General features: G+C 39.8%; 1 protein-coding gene across 1 annotated transcript in view; it reads left to right on the forward strand.

Moving 5' to 3' along the window:
* The window catches only part of NALCN (sodium leak channel, non-selective), a 420,693-nt gene that overhangs the window by 378,211 nt on the left and 24,124 nt on the right, over positions 1 to 18,358 (forward strand). The window contains exons 32-36 of the mRNA XM_069970713.1: positions 6,225 to 6,318; positions 8,549 to 8,655; positions 11,975 to 12,049; positions 12,477 to 12,596; positions 17,299 to 17,367. Of these exons, the coding sequence (XP_069826814.1) occupies positions 6,225 to 6,318; positions 8,549 to 8,655; positions 11,975 to 12,049; positions 12,477 to 12,596; positions 17,299 to 17,367 (465 nt within the window). The remainder of the gene's footprint in view (positions 1 to 6,224; positions 6,319 to 8,548; positions 8,656 to 11,974; positions 12,050 to 12,476; positions 12,597 to 17,298; positions 17,368 to 18,358) is intronic.

The following is an 18,358-nucleotide window of genomic DNA, read 5'->3' on the forward strand; positions in this document are numbered from 1 at the left end:
TATCGATGTCTATTCCTAACCCCACATTGTGGTGCTCAGTAGTAACGGCACATAAACAGCTGATAAATCCAACAACGATAAAACAAAAATTACAATATTTAGTCAATACTTTTTAACCAAAATTAATCTCCAATACAATCCAGCTGCCTTGAATAACATCATTGCCACCCCAAGATAAAGATGTGCTACTTGCCTTCAAACTGTGATGCTGTTCTGTGTTTTACAGTTATGCTCATTAAGTTTATTAATCTGGTCGGAAAAGCTTGGAAGTAAAGTAAACGCAAAAATTAGCCTGTGATTGAAATTGTAATGGTAATGGTAAGAAACAGTGTTCTTAAACATTTATGAATCAATTTCCTTGCGACAGAGTATAATCAATGTATGATCCTCAGAATCAACAAATCTCAGAATACATAACCTCACTTTATTGCTTGTCTGCTTGGATACAAATATTATGTAGACAACAACTGTATTTTTTCTTTGCACTAGAGAATTAGACCTTTACACGAAGATGCTGATTATATGGAATTTTACGATATCCGATTTGATAAAAAATAAATAAATAAAAAAGTTAATAAGGTGCTTATCTTCTGCTTTATTGCAACATTTTTAGGCAGTGTACAGTATTATTGACCCTACAAAAGACAAGAAAAGACATTAACCATGCATCCAACAGTCCATTGTGAAATATTGCTGCTTTTGTGTCACTGGCCTTAGAGGAGAGACCCACTTTGACCCCTTTCTTGACTGCCTTACATAAATTAACATGACAGGAAGTGTCAATGTAAAGCACAATTGGTCCAGCAAAAAGAAGTCCTCATATGGCACTGTTTATAGAAAAATCAACGTGTTATGGCTTTTAGAACCTGAGGAGGAATGAACAAAAAAATTTCCAGTCTTTAAGGGGTTAAATAGTCAGCAAGACCTATCAAAAGTATTGATGGGGTGGAAGAACAAGCTGGGGTAAATCTGTATGCAGGGCAATCACTTCCGGCTTAGTGTCACATAACCTGGATGGACTTCCATTGTAAGTCTATGGGGAGACACAGAGTGGAAAGAAGAGCGCACAGCAGCACTGTTGTCACCCTGCTCAATCTACTGATCCGTCAGGGTCTAAACACCCAGAGTTTGAAAAAAAAACAAAAAAACAAAAACCTTTTCATATGTCTCTAACCAAAGTTGTTTTTAATGGCAGGTACTCTTTAAAGCTAATGCCCAGGAGTACGCCGGCACCATGCGTGGGAACTGGGCCCCAGTTCAAAAAAAGTACAGTGGCATCGGCACTGGCGGTGCCAGTCTTTTCATGTAAAAATATTAAAGTGCTGTACCTTACCTAAGGTACATTCGTTTTAAACAGGTCGCTGTCAAGTTGCAAATGGGCTTATGCAGTTTGACTATAGTGTGTTGATCAATTTTGAAAATGAAAATGCCTAAAGACAGTGGCTCCAATATGGACCAGTTAGGCATGTTGTTTCTTCCACCAAAAATCATGCACAGATTTGATTTTACCCCAAAATCATTCAGAATGTTTGTATTACATGCAGAATTTGCCATAGATATTTTTGTAGCTTCACCATGGATTTGTGTCCAATACTGCCCTAGACTTCTGCTACATTGATAGGGCTGAGGTTAACTGTGTATATTCACAACAACAGCCTTCCTGTGCATCATAATATCTGCAACACACGTCCACAGCAAAGTTCACAGCACATGGATGAGATCTGTAGCATGTCACCTATATGCATTGTACTGTAATCTGCTGCAGATGACATCCAAGGCTTATGATGCATGTGTGAAATGAAAGCTTGTCCATTGGGTCTAGTCCCGCAGAAGAGTTACTTAAAAACTGCTGAAAAACATATAAACAGAAGATTGTTCGCAGACAAAAGACCACTGGGTCCATCTAGTCTGCCCTTTTTGTATTTCCCACCTTAATATATATATATAATTTATATATATATATATATATATATATATATATATATATATATATATATGTGGTTGGTAATTCTACAATAACAGAATTTAAACATATATTTATTTTTTCATTCCCTCGCATGTTTAAATTCTGCTATTGTAGAATTACCAACCACATCTGCTGGAAGTTTGTTCCAAGCATCTACTACTCTTTTAGTAAAGTAATATTTTCTCACGTTGCAACTGTCCTCTTGTTCATGAGTTCAGTTTTTTACTAAAGTCACTTCCCTCCAGAACACTGCACCCCCTTTTTGCATTATGACTTCTCTGCATAGGTGTAAAGGGGAAATGTAGCCGTTTTCATACCTTATTTTAGATCTTACATCATGGTGCTTGTTCCAGTAAAAAGTGATCTTTTATCATCTACAGATTGTTCTACCTAGATGGGGCGGGGCCTATGTGCCGATGTCACAGGGGAGACCTATGGTGGTGATGTGAGCGGGGCTAAGTGGCGCTTCGCCTGTGAAGCCCCGCCGAGGCAGCACAGTCCTCATATAATAAAAAATTACTTTTTACTGGAACAGGCACCATGAGGTATGATATAAAATAAGGTATGAAAACTGCAAAATTTTCCCTTTACACCTGTGCAGAGAAGTCATAATGCAAAAAGGGGGTAACAGTGTTGCTTTGAAGGTTTTAATCATGTCCCCCCTTTCCCTTCTTTCCTCCAGACTATACAGATTTAGGTCCTTAAAGGACAAGTGCCATGAAAAACTTTTTCCCAGTAATTGAAGCACATTACAAAGTTATATAACTCTGTAATATGCTTCAATCACCTATCTGCCTCCCTTCCTTGTCTTTTCCCCCCTCCACCCCCCACCAGGAAGTGTCCTGACTCACACAGACCTGATTACTGTTGTCACCGTCACCAGGCAGCTCCTTCTTGTGAGTCATCAGCAAGAGGGCTGCTCTAGGTCCTGTTACACCAGCCTCCCCCTCCCCCTCCTTGTCAGGTGACTCTGCTTGCTCAGCTTATCTTCTCTAATGACATGACTCCTTCACTGAGTCCACGGCAGCAGGAGAGAGGGTATGAGGGGAGGGGGGAGCTGCCTATGTGCCGGAGTCAGTCTGAGGGAAGATAAGCAAGTGAGATGTGACAAGTGATGGCTTGCAGTTGTTCAGCCAATGGGAGCTGAGCAAGCCTGTCACCTGACAAGGCAGGGGAGGGGGGAGGCTAGTGTAACAGGAGAAGGAGCTGAGAGAAGAGCTTGGTGACAGTGACGACAGTAATCAGGTCTGTATGAGTCAGGACACTTCCTGCTGGGGGGTGGAGGGGGTAAAAGACAGGGAAGGGAGGCATATAGGTGATTGAAGCATATTACAGAGTTATATAACTTTGTAATGTGCTTCAATTACTGGGAAAAAGTTTTTCATGGCACTTGTCCTTTAAGTCTTTCCTGATATGTAGAAAAAACAAGAGATACATCGCTACAACCAAAATACATGCCGTATATATAACTCAGTGCATACCTGTCCTGGTAGTGTCCATCTGGTATGTAGGGAGGTGCACCCGATGCCTAGGAGCTTGCTAGGCTGTACTCAGTCTATAGCCAAAAAAGTTGAACCAAGGCACTCAATCCCATAAAATATCATACCTTTATTGATACATACACAAGAATAAAAGTCCACGTAAAAATGTGTGTATGGCAACGCGTTTCGACGTAACCGTCTTTATCACAGAATATGCTGTGATAAAGACGGTTACGTCGAAACGCGTTGCCATACACACATTTTTACGTGGACTTTTATTATTATGTATGTATCAATAAAGGTATGATATTTTATTGGATTGAGTGCCTCGGTTCAACTTTTTTGGCTATAGACTCTTTCCTGATATGGTTTATGCCTGACACCCTCTTCCATTTTTGTAGCCCCTTCTTTGGACCCGTTCTATTTTATAAATGTCCGTTTTTAGGTGGACACAGTATTCCAGGTGTGATCTCACGAATAAAGTGCAGCACATCTCTCTGTGTAGTGCAAAGTAGTGATAGACCGATCGGAATACCTGTGCTACCAATGTCCACTGTCACATGCTTACAGTAAGCATCCGAAATGAAGCCTAGTCAGATAAATCATGTTTTCTTTTACATCATGTAGATGACCTTGGCAAGAAATGACATCAGGCTGCAGTGTGATGTTCAGGACAATGTTCTGGCATTCATGTGAACATTACTTTGACTCACACCACCTACCTGAATGTTGTTTATTTCTTTTTTATTCCCTAATAGCACTGGCTTTTTTCAGTAGAATAATGTGCCCTGCCAAACTGCAAAAATTGTCCAGGAATGTTTTGACAACCATGATTCATTTAGCCTCCAAAATCCCCAGATCTCAATCAGATTTATTGTCTGTGGGATGTGCTGTAAAAACAAGTCTGATCCATAGAGGTCCTATTTTGTAACTTGAAGAGCTTAAAGGATCTGCTGACGGATGCCACATTTTGAAAAAAAGTCAGCTGACTTGATGGCATGAGGGAGACCATATTAGGGAGATATTTAATGTTATATAGCTGATCAGTATATGTAAAAAAGAAATAAGTGATTAAAGTTAATGGGGTTATCCAGGATTCGAAAAATATAGCTGCTTTCTTCCACATCTGGTGTAGTTTTACTGCTCAGTTCCATTGAAGTGCTTGGAGCTGAATTGTAATACTGCACACAACCTGAGGACAGGGGTGCAGCTGTTTTTGCGGACAGAAAGAAAGTGCTGTTTTTTTATAATTCTTTATCGTGGTAAATACTTCAAATCAAAGTATTTTAGGAGTGATACCTTTATTGGCCAACAAAAAAACTGTTAGAGCTGTGAGCTTTCGGGATTCACAAGATCCCTTCGTCAGACAAGTTCACAAATGAATGACTTACAGAAACAGCACAACATTTTAGGGATGTTACAAGCCAGAAGGGAGAGACATCTGTGAATTGGGGAGGGGGGGGGGGGGGGGGGGGGGGGGGTGAGGGGGTATATACATCACATAGATAAGCCAGGGCAATAAAAAGGACTTGTTGTAAATTAAAGGTTATTTGGAAGTCCAAGATTGTTGGTCAGTTCAGTCTTATCTGTGGAGTGTGTCCATGTAGTGGGTCATAAATCCAGGTGCCAGGTTTAATCCATGTGTTAATGATTGGAATGTTTTTATCAATTTGAATTCCCACACTTTCCTCTCTCTGTCACTCTGGAAGTGACCTTTGAGGACCATAGAATAACATAACCATAGAATAACAGATTTAAGGGTTATGGTCCTCAAAGGTCACTTCCAGAGTGACAGAGAGAGGAAAGTGTGGGAATTCAAATTGATAAAAACATTCCAATCATTAACACATGGATTAAACCTGGCACCTGGATTTATGACCCACTACATGGACACACTCCACAGATAAGACTGAACTGACCAACAATCTTGGACTTCCAAATAACCTTTAATTTACAACAAGTCCTTTTTATTGCCCTGGCTTATCTATGTGATGTATATACCCCCTCACCCCCCCCCCCCCCCCCTCCCCAATTCACAGATGTCTCTCCCTTCTGGCTTGTAACATCCCTAAAATGTTGTGCTGTTTCTGTAAGTCATTCATTTGTGAACTTGTCTGACGAAGGGATCTTGTGAATCCCGAAAGCTCACAGCTCTAACAGTTTTTTTGTTGGCCAATAAAGGTATCACTCCTAAAATACTTTGATTTGAAGTATTTACCACGATATGGATTTTTCTGGCTAACACGGTACCATACTATACATTTTTCAAGAATTTATAATTCTTTAAAAGTCCAGATACACAACGTCCACAGCCTCCCCCAGGTCCAGTCTATAACTGACCTCCTCATAGAAGCCGATCAGATTAGTCTGACAGGACCGATCCCTCATAAATCCATGCTGGTGCTGTGTTATTTTCATTAAGATACTCCATCATGTCTTTGTGTCTTTATGGTGCTCTCATTTCATGGAGAAATATTAACCCTATAATCTTGTCTGTTACTGGACAGATACATTTATTTTGTGGGATTTAAAAGTAGATTGCTCTTTAAGTCCAATAAAGTAAATGTTTACATTTGGGAAATGGACCAATCGTACTCATATACCTCACATAGAGCCTGTTTATAAGGTGTTACAGTATGGTACTTTTATATGGTTACCTGTTATATTTAATTAATTTATGTGTCTTTTAGAAATAAACTTATACCACTGGGCTTTGGTGTTTAACTTTTCCTTTTTTATATATAGCTTATATAATTGTTATGCATCTCTTAACTCAGGGAACAGCTTTGCTAACTGTTGATCAAAGGAGATGGGAAGATCTTAAAAGCAGACTGAAGATAGCTCAGCCACTTCATCTCCCTCCTCGCCCAGGTAACAGAACTTCTAAATGTTTTGCAAATGTCTGTCCTCTTATTTTTATCAAAGCAACTTAAAGGAGAAGTCCCATGAAATTAAATAATGTCCTGCAGGCAGGGGGTGCAGGAACATAATAAACAATGCATACTTACCCATGTCCTTGTAGTACCGCTCTCATTTCTTCTGCACAGCCGGCAGATGTGATTTTTGCCTGGGTTCGTCGCAGCCCCAGAAACTTTTGCTGCAACATCAGGAATCATCCAATGTATTGTCCGCTCTTTTTATTTTATTTTTTTTTTTTTTCATGGGACTTCTCCTTTAAAAAAAAAAATTATATATATATATATATATATATATATATATATATATATATATATATATACAAGAACGGTAAATAATAAAAAATAAATCAATGGTAAATGTTTGATTTGTGCTATTGCTGTTGCTACTGTGCTACCAATTTCTATATGTTATTTTTTGACTAGTAGGGCTGCAGTTCTCATGTGTTTGGTCATCAGAACTGGTTGCTACACTAATTTTGCCTTCCATAATGTTTATGGAAGGTTATGAACCAAGTGGTTGTGTCAGCTTGAAGTGAGGGCATGCAAATAAGTAGTTTTAGAGTTGTAAAAGAGAGCACATTGATTGGTTACGTCCCATGGCTCCACAAGCTTCACTGCTGTTTAACTATTACAGTTGCTCATTTTTACAATACTTGCACAATAATCCTAGTTATTGACGGTAATTTAAATCCACACTGTTCTGGTACAAAGATTACAATTCTTTAATGTAACAAAAAAGGGACAAATTGAATTACATTGACTAATGCATGCATCATATTATGCTTGTATGCTAGTTATTACACAGGTGCCTGATGAGCAGTGTATTCTAACATCTTACATCACAGAATTCAATGAATTAATAAATATCATAAATTCTAGGAGATGAAATATTAGTATTATTATCAAAATATATTGTATGCATGGCTGGCCTTAGCTATGTGCAACCAGCGCAGTAACACAGAGTGCTAGCTGCGGAGGGGGGGGGGGGGTGATGCAACATTGGGATAGGTGATTGGTAGAGTTATTCACCCATTCATGCTGTCAGCATTCACTTTAGTACCCACGAAGACAGTGCCCCATGGAGGAGGCTGGTTAGGACTAGTGATGGGAAATCTAGTTCATTTTGTGGATTAGTTCACTATAAACTTGTACATTTATAAGATTAATTCAGAAGATCAGCTCATTTAGTTAATGTAGTTTGTTATATCTCTGGTTCTGGGATCCTGATAAGAAGTCACTAGAAACAGATCTGTTATGTTACACTTGGAGCCTTAAGTGTCGACTGCTTGGATGAGATATTATTTTGGTAAAATGATGACATTTTTTAGTTAATATTTTTGTGAATGCAATCACTTATGCAACAGGCTCATAGTGTCATATTGAACTCTTGCCTTCTCCCTGGTGGACACCAGCCGTAGCCCCCACTCGCCTGATGGGGGGTAGGGGGTGCGGCAAGGCAGGGAGGAGGCGTGGCCTCCTCCTATGCCACATTTATCATGATGTATGCCCACTCACAGAAGTAAATCATGATGCAAATCCACACCTGCTCTAGAGCAGGCGTAGATCTCTTCCACAATGCCAGTGCCAGACGCAGAGCCCGATGATTTTACTAAAAGGCATATGGACACGGAAAAGGGGGCAGGGCTTTTTTAAAGACAGTCTTTATGTACTATTTAATATAGAAATGACCCAGAATCTGAGGACTTGATTTTTTCTGCTTTTAACCCCTAAAAGACCCAGGACATACGTCAGTAGCAAAATTAGGGGGGGCAGAGAGGGGCAGACGCTTTGGGGCCCACCAGACTTGGACTGGCTTACTTGGAGATTCCCCCAGTAGACCCTAAGTTAGAGTGGGCCCCCTCTGCTGCTAATCGCCTATGTCTGCTATTCAGTGCTATAGTGCTGCTGTGCTCCACTCCGCACTTCTGCGCGTAATAGTACATTTTGACCCCCACCTCCCCCCCCAAGGATGGAAAATGTGAGGAGATTGTCTGCACCACAGAAGATTAGACTAAGTAGGTTTGTAGTACTGTATGCCAGTGTAAGGGTGTGAATATTTGTGTATAGCACAGATATGCATACAGCGGTGCTGCCCGTTTTCCGTTGCCGTTTACACCAGCATCACATACATACCTTCAACACTACTGTGCGATCTGTCTTATTTGATTGGTTTTATTTTCTAGATAATGATGGCTTTAGAGCACGAATGTATGACATAACACAACATCCATTTTTCAAGAGGACTATAGCAGTGCTTGTCCTAGCCCAATCAGTTCTGCTGTCTGTAAAGGTATGCTATACACAGTAGCAATCTTTTTCAGCAATACCAGTGCTTAGAAATCATGTATACTGTATGTATTGAACGTATTAATGATGAATCCGGTGGGTTCAGTTGATCAAAGTCTAAAGTATATGGGGATCGTTTATGCAAGTTTTTTTAAAGCCTTAAGAGGAATATATCAGTACTTTTACCATAAAACTGGTGTAAAAAAGTCAAAACCTACTCAAAGCCATTCATAAAGTCCCCCCTTAGGCAAGGTTCACACTCTGTATCTGCGCGGCTGTATTGCGGGCGGTAAATCATCGGCCGGATTTTTCCGGTTCATGCGTACGCTGGAAAGTATACGATATACGGCTGCACAGTGCACACTATGTATGAATCTATGGCCCGATCGTAAACAGACCCATAAAAAATGAACAAGACCATTGTTTGCTGCTGGAAATGCGGCCGTGGATTGACAGGCGGTCCGTACGGAGTACTTCAAAAATAGCCGGCAATGATGCCGAATGCTGATGCCTCTAATAGTTAATATATTAAATTAATAAAACACATTTTCTTTGTAATAAAGTCCCTTTTGTTGTTCAATAATTTAATTCTAACGAATTCATCATTGTGCAATTAAATATACTGTTAAAATAAATATATATATAAATAAATGTATATATATATATATATATATATATATATATATTTATTTTTTGACAGTATATTTAATTGCACAATGATGGATTCGTTTAAATTAAATTATTGAACAATGAAACTGATTTTATTACAACGAAAATGTGTTTTATTAATTAAATATTAATTAGTACAGGAAGCTCCAGTAAGCCGTTAATTCATATTCCCGGTAATAGAGCATTCTGTACTAATCACTTTAAAACATCAAATGTTTCTTCTAATTATGTTATCACAATAGCATTATTAGAAGAAACATTTTGAATTATATGTGCGCTCAGCTGATTGGCTGATCGGCTGAGCGCACGTATAATTAGCGGGTCCGCAGCACAGTGACTTCATTGTGCTGCAGACCAGCGAAGAGGACACATGGGGGTGAGTATACAGCTCTCCCCACCCCCTCCCCTGCACTGCACCCCTCCCAGCAAGGAAGGGGGGTCACTTAACCCCTTCCTTGCTGGTATGGGTGCAGTCTGACATCAGTCTGGACCCCAAGGGGTTAAGGGGGATGCAATACATCCTCCCTTAACCCCTTGGGGGTCAGACTGTAAGCAGCAATCTGTAAAGATGCTGCATACTGTAAGGAGCACAACACCGCTCACAATGATGGGTGTTGTGCTCCTGTTTGTGTATTTTTTGTGTGTTTCTCCCTTTTTGTTTTTCAGATATCGGTATCCTGTGGATTACGTCGGATTTGTCATTCCTGTACTAATTAATATTTATTTAATAAAACACATTTTCGTTGTAATAAAATCAGTTTCGTTGTTCAATAATTTAATTTAAACGAATTCATTATTGTGCAATTAAATATACTGTCAAAAAATATATATATAAATATACATTTATTTATATATATATTTATTTTAACAGTATATTTAATTGCAAAATGATGGATTTGTTTAAATTTAATTATTGAACAATGAAAGGGACTTTATTACAACGAAAATGTGTTTTATTAATTCAATATATTAACCATGAGAGGCATCGGCATACTGCAGAGTATCGCAAACCCCGGTAATAGCAATTCATGTAAACTGTTTCCCTGCTTTCCCAGATGCATCCAGAGGTGTTTGCATCACTTTCTAAAGATTTTATTTGTTATTTTTAGTTGAACCAGATTTCCAAGTAAATAACCATATGTTTTCAGGCGCATGTCTATTTTTTTCCCACAGCCGTAGTTTCAGCCGCACATTTCCAGCCGCATAAAAAATACAGCCGCACACATACATAGTGTGAACATAGCCTTAGGCTGGGTTCACACTATGTATATTTGAGGCTGTATTTGTGAGGCTGTATAGCAACCAAAACCAGGAGTGGATTGAAAACACAGAAAGGCTCTGTTCACATAATGTTGTAATTGAGTGGATGGCCGTCATTTAATGGCAAATATTTGCTGTTATTTTAAAACAACGGCTGTGGTATTGAAATAATGGCCGTTATTTACTGTTATATGGCGGCCATCCACTCAATTTCAACATTGTGTGAACAGATCCTTTCTGTGTTTTCAATCCACTCCTGGTTTTGGTTGCTATGAGGACCTGACATGAGGACCAAATACAGCCTCAAATATACATAGTGTGAACCCAGCCTTAAAGTGTACCTGTCACTAAAATTTAAAGTGACTCTGTACCCACAATCTGCCCACCCCAAACCGCTTTTACCTTCGGGTAGCTGCTTTTAATCCAAAATCTGTCTCCTGGGGTCCGTTAAACAGGTGATGCAGTTATTGTTTGGAAAACGAGAGTTTTAAACTTGCAGCCCTGTGTCAAACTGGCGTGGCCTAGAGTGACTATGCATTAGGCTGGCAAGACCTCTCTCTCCCTCCTTCCCACCCTCTTCATCATTAGGAATGCTCCAGGCAGATTTTCTACTATTCATCACCTCTCTGAGCACGGCACATGGTCTGGATCGTTAAGGCACCTGTGCAGTTATCAGACAAGGAATAGGAGAATACCTGCCTGGAGCATTCCTAATGATGAAGAGGCTGGTGATGAGGGATAGAGAGGTTGTGCCAGCTGAATGCACATTCACTGTAGGCCACACCAGTTTGACACAGGGCTGCAAGTTTAAAAGTTGTTTTTCTGGACAATAACTGCATACCCTACCGAACAGACCCAAGGACAGATCATGGATTAAAAGCAGCTATCCGAAAGTTGGACCCCCGCAATCTCTCCAAAGGATAGGGGAGAAGTTAATTTTGCCTGGACCACCTCTTTAAGTTTTTTTATCTGGTTTTAAACTGCAGTATCATTGACAGTTACTATAAAGGACTGGACTTAAATGAGTATTCTTAACTCGGCTGAGCACTGCACTTGACTCGGCTGAGCACTGTCGCTTACTTCCAGGCAGTTGCATCCCCATTCTTATCAGTGGGGATCTAGGTTGTCAGACCCCCAGCAATGAGAATACTAATTTTAATGGCAGTCTAATCATTCCACTTGAAGTAAATACAAAGAATTAATACTGCCATTATATGCTAGATATGGTGCTTACTTTGCTTCAGATTTAATATGTGCTGCTTTTTCTCCTACAGTCTACCTCATTACTGTCTTTAAATACATTAGTGCCTATTCCCTATCATTTTTATTTATCTCATGTTTCTGTAGTTCTGGATTAAATGAGACCTAAAATATATTTTTCTTTTATTCCTCAGTGGGATGTTGATGATCCTGTGACTGTGCCTCTTGCAACAATGTCAGTCGTTTTCACCTTCATTTTTGTGTTGGAGGTAACTTTTGAGTGTTTATGATAACAGCATGGCGTTACATATAAAGGGTTTTTTATGCAGTAGATAAAGATTGTGTAGATCTCTCAGAAATATCCTCCAATATTCCCAAGTATTATAAAGCAACTGTATTACTATCGCGTCCTAACCATATTGCTTCCTATAATTATAACAATTTGTTCCAGCAAAATAATTCTGTGTAAAGCCCTACAGTTAATGTCACTGCAGCATCTTAATAAATAATAATAGGCACTGCAATGTGCTAGTAAAACATGTTATACACTTGGCCTGTATATTAAAATTAAATTCTGTGCATCTTCCGCCCCATGTTTCTATTTGTTAGCAAGTAACAAGATTGCCATATTCTGTCTACAGCTAAAATGCTGAAAATATTCCAGTTTTTATTAATGAACTGATTTGTGTTGTGAAGGTAACAATGAAGATTACAGCTATGTCACCAGCTGGATTTTGGCAAAGCAGAAGAAATCGTTATGACTTGCTTGTGACGTCCCTTGGTGTTATTTGGGTCATACTTCATTTTGCCTTACTAGTAAGATGCCTTTACTAATATTGTTTACTGTATTAAGGTTGCAAAAACATTTAGGGCCATGTTCACACATGGCAAAACAGTGGAAGCTGTCTGAGATGTTCAACCTGGCCGATACTGCAGTATTGGCCAGGTGAACATCACTTTAACTTAATTGGAATGCGGGCACATTTGGGTGTGCCTGCACATTAATTAGCCATCGCACACAATGTAAAGTATGTCTGGAAGCCGTACTTTCCATTGTGTGCACAGTTTATTTTGTGCAGCCGCTGTTCACTGAATAGCAGTCGCACAATAAAGACATGGCAGTTTTCTGTGTGGTCACATGGAATCCTGGCCGTAGTGTATACAGTGTGTATACACTCCGGCCAGGCTTCCATGAGGGGTTAATGCAATCGACCGCTGTGATTCAACAACGGCAGTTGTTGAAAACCTGCAACAACAGCTGTTGTTTAACCCCTTAGCGACCCATGATGTATCTGATACGTCATGGTGCCGCAGGGGGAGTTCAGAGAGGGGTCCCGCCGGGACCCCGCTCTGAACGGCGCCGCTCGCGGCTGCTATCTGCAGCCGGAGAGCGCCTCTATTAGCCATCACGGGTCCCGTTGCCGCGCCGGCTATATAAGCCTCTAAATGCAGCTGTCAAATTGACAGCTGCATTTAGAGGCTTTGCGTCGCACGTCACTGGTGTCTAGTGGGTCAGATCCATCCTTCTGCCCATGCCTGGCCTCAGCGTCGCAATAATGCTGATCCTGTCTCAGCAATACATTGCTATGACCTGCAGCAGGCCAAAGCAGTGTATCTTACACCTACATAAGAACATCAAACCTTTACCAAATACTACAATATGAGATTTTTTTACAATTAAATATAGCAAAAAATCCCCCATAAATTATATTGTCCACAACCATAAGTTGGAAAATTTATGAATTTTATTTCAACAAAAAACCAGTCCCCCCATAAAAACACATACACTGAAGACATTTAAAACCATATCAATCGGGAGTCAGGAACATTAAATCAAACAATTAAATAGATTTCACACACAATAAATACAGTCCATTTGTGGGCAATGGAAATTAATAGATCCTAATGGGAGTTAAAAATCAAGTCCAAATCTATGGTATATTGTTAGCAGAGGACTATCTTAACACCATAAAATAAGGGAACAAAACAGTCAGATTGCACATAGCCTGTGTATTAATTATATTGCACATAGATCAGTACATTACCTATATTGCACAAGCCCTTATCGACCAACAAATCACATGTGCAGTATTGCACTTGTCCCCCAATAAATAAATTGCATGGAATCCCGGTATCTGTGCTTCAGACCCAAAAAGGCCCAAACACCTCCCAACTCATCCCACTTCTCACCCTATACCGACCCAGTGGCCATGCGTCCTGACCCCACTCCTCCACACTCCAACGCGTTTTGTTGCCGCTTTGTCCAGGAGCCAAAAGCAATGTATCACCGATCTCACTGATCATTGCTGTGTATATACACAGCAGTGATCTCTATGAGAGATCACTGCTGTGTATATACAAGTCCCCCAGGGGGACTTCTAGTTAATGTAAAAAAAAAAAGTAAAAATGTTTTTCTTATTAATAAAAAATCCCCTCCCATAATAAAAGTCCAAATCACCCCCCTTTTCCCATTTTATAAATATAAATAAATAAACAAATAAATAAACATATTTGGTATTGCCACGTGCGTAATCGCCCGAACTATTAAATTATCACATTCCTAATCCCCCACGGTAAACGACATCAGCGCAAAAAATTCCAAAGTGCAAAATTGCGCATTTTTGGTCGCATCAAATCCAGAAAAAATTTAATAAAAAGCGATTAAAAAGTCACATATGCGCAGTCAAGGTACCAATAGAAAGTACATGTCATGGTGCAAAGAATGACACCTCAATCAACCCCATAGACCAGTGCTTCCCAACCTTTTCCACCTAGGGCCACCCCTTAGAAAAAAAATTTAGCTTGGGGCACCCCTACCAAATAATGTTATACACAATATAAAAACTGCCATTCAGGGACTCACAGGTGACATCTTCTTTGATCTGAGATGTCTCTGTTTCCTCTCCATCTGGTCCAGACCTCCGTGACGACTTCTTGCACCAAGGTTTCATCTCTTCAGAACCTGCCAGACAAACATATTAGGTTCTGCACATTTCTAGCAACTTGCTTCCCTTTCTCCCTCCTATAGGCTCCCAAACTGCCCATGCTGTGCCCTCAATATAGTGATCATGCCTCCTGCTGTACCCCCCATATAGTAATAATGCCCATGCTATGCCCTCAGTATAGTAATAATGCCCATGCTGTGCACCTCCATATAGTAATAATGCCCCTGCTGTACCCCCATATAGTAATAATGCCCATTCTGTGCCCTCAATATAGTACTAATGCCCATGCTTTGCCCTCAATATAGTAATAATGCCTATGCTGTGCCCCTCAGTATAGTAATAATGCCTCCTGCTGTATTCTCCATATAGTAATAATGCCCATGCTTTGCCCTCCATATAGTAATAATGCCCATGCTGTGCCCCTCAGTATAGTAATAATGCCTCCTGCTGTATTCCCCATATAGTAATAATGCCCATGCTGTGCCCTCAGTATAGTAATAATGCCCATGATGTTCACCCCCATATAGTAATAATGCCCATGCTGTACCCCCATATAGTAATAATGCCCATGCTGTGCCCTCAATATAGTAATAATGCCCATGCTTTGCCCTCAATATAGTAATAATGCCCATGCTGTGCACCCCCATATAGTAATAATGCCCATGCTGTACCCCCCATATAGTAATAATGCCCATGCTGTGCCCTCTCCCTGCTCTGCCTCTCCTCCATGCTGCCCCCTCAGTATAAATGGCCCCTGCATGCTGTGCCCCCACCTATACATAAAAAAACAAAGATCCTACTCACCTAATCCAGGCTGTGTGGCTGCTCTTCTTCTCTTCCGGCTCCATCTTGTGAGCCGCGGGGACGGGACCTCCGGCAGGTGTGATGACGTCACATCAGCACGCCTGCTGCAGAGGTCACGTCCCGGAGTCCCATAGGCTGCTGGCATGAAGTGTCGGCGGCTTATGGGAGTGAATGTCGGAGCAGGACACTGACAGGTCCTGCTCCTACATTCTGCTCAATTGAATGTTCCGCCTGCTCACTGTGTGAGCAATACCTTCTTCCTACCTGGGCCGGGCCTCAGTGTCTGTATGACGCTGATCCCGGCTCGGCAATAAATTGCTTAGGGCTGCTGCAGCCAGAAGCAATCTAACACTGATCTCATTGATCAGTGTATTGTACGTATACTGCAGTGATCTCTATGAAAGATCACTGCAGTAATAATAAAAGTCCCCCAGAGACTAAAAGTTCAAGTTAAAAAAATAAAAAAAATTTTTTTCATCAATAAAAAATCCCCTCCCCTAATAAAAGTCTGAATCACCCCCCTTTTAATATTTTATAAATAAAAATAAATAAATAAATAAACAAACAAACATATTTGGTATCGCCTCGTGTGTAAATCGCCTGAACTATTAAATTATTACATTCTTGATCTCGCACGGTAAACGGTGTAAGCGTGAAAACACGCCAAAATGCGAAATTGATTTTTTTGTCACATGAAATCCAGAAAATTGCAATAAAAAGCTATCAAAAAGTCACATATGCGCAATCAAGGTACCGATAGAAAGAACACATCATGGCGCCAAAAATGACACCTCATACAGCCTCATGGACCAAAGGATAAAAGCGCTATAAGCCTGGGAATAGAGAACATATATTTGTTAACAATGGTTTGAATTTTTTACAAGCCATCAGATAAAATAAAAGTTATACATGTTACATATCGTTGTAAACGTAACGATTTGAGGAACATATATAATAAGACAGTTTTACCCCAGGATGAAGGGCGTAAAAACACAATAACCCCAAATAAAAAAAAATATTATTTTTTTTTTCAATTTCACCACATATTTTTTTTTCTGGTTATGCAGTGTACTTTATGAAGCCTGTCATTGCAAAGTACAAATAGTGGCAGTGAAAAAATGCAACTGCTATGGCCTTTTAAGCACAAGGAGGAAAAAACGAAAACGCAAAAATCGAAATTGGTCCAGTCTTTAAGGGGTTAAAGTGTACCTGTCATTGTAACTTTCAAAATGTAAATTAACAGTAGATGTGAAATACAGTTTGAAATTTACATTTATTATTTTTTTATCATGACGTAAAACAAAGATGAACTTATCTGAAATCAAGGTGCAGTCTCTTGAAGGCAGCTTTTAAGTCGTCTGCTGGTTGGGAAAAAAAAAGAGACTGAGCACATGAATTCTGGCGAGTACAGAGTGTCACGGCTCAATGTGCCAGTCAATCACGACTGCCTTGTCTGTAAGTGCTCATATAACCTGAGAAACACACCTGTGTTTAGACTCTTTAGGGGCAAAAAGAGTAAGAACACATGATGTGCCGGGTTTTCCATGATAAGGAAAAAATAAATAAAATAATGTGAATTGCAAACTTGCTTTATATCACATCTACTGTTGAATGAGGCTTTAAAAGTTATAACGACAGATACCCTTTAAGATATGGAAAAAACATCCATGCAAACACTCAAGTCTCCATTTTGAATGTGTAGTTAGTTAGACTGATTGGGTTTCACTAATAAAGCTATTTTTTTTAACTTGTGAACTTTTTCATTTCAGAATGAATATACATATATGATGGGTGCCTGTATTATTGTATTTCGGTTTTTCTCCATATGTGGAAAGCATGTAAGTATCTTTGGTTTTTTTCTCATTTAATAAGTTATATGTTACAAAGTTTGCTAATATTACACACACTGCTGTTATATCCAAGATCCATACAAATTGCTCCAACATTGCACAGAACATTTAAAGTGTAATGGTCATTTAAACATCTTTGCAGAAATCAATACTACAAGTGATTTTATGAAACTATAAAATAGGTTTTATTAGCCTAAAGAGTTTCTTTTTGTACTCACAAAGCTGTTTTCCACCAACCCCCTTTTAATTTTTATCTGTTCTTTATCAAGGCAAAGTCATCTGCATTACAGAAGAACAAAGTGAAGACAGGTTTACTGTTTCCATTATAGCCTATAAAGGGGAGAGGGGCAGAGGGGGATGTGAGCAGGAAGAGGAGAGAAACAGCCTGTGCAGTTTGGAGAATGGCCACATAAAATGCTGGACTCACAGGTCAGACTGCTCAGTGCTGGTTTCGGAACTTGGGGAGGAAAGATTACAGGATGTTGTGCGGTGCTGGCTCCTATACATGGGCTGTTTATTTTCTCTCCCTTTTCACTTTCCCCTTCGATCTCTCCCCCCTCCATAGACCATAATGGACACATAAAGCTGTTTTGCAGAGAAGCAGGTTTTCTGAGTACAGAAAGAACCTCTTTTGCATAATAAAACTTATTATAGTTTCCTAATATTGCTTGTACTTGATTTCTGCAAAGTTGTTGCTAAATGACAGTTACAGTCTAAGGCTATGTTCACACACTATTTTTTAAGGCAAGAACGTTGTTGTCAATTAAAACAACAGCCGTTCTTGCCTTAAAATAATACAATGCATTGACTCTTATGGGGAAGAACGGCGTTGTTCACACACTGTATTGAACAACGGCCGTTGCTCAAATACGGCAGTGGAAACAATTGACATGTCAATTATTTCCGGCTGCTAGATTGTGAACAACGGCCGTTGTTCACACTATGTTCACACGATGTATGGCATTTCTGTTTTCGATCT

Source organism: Dendropsophus ebraccatus, chromosome 5 (genome assembly GCF_027789765.1).
Source record: "Dendropsophus ebraccatus isolate aDenEbr1 chromosome 5, aDenEbr1.pat, whole genome shotgun sequence".
Classification (NCBI taxonomy): domain Eukaryota; kingdom Metazoa; phylum Chordata; class Amphibia; order Anura; family Hylidae; genus Dendropsophus; species Dendropsophus ebraccatus.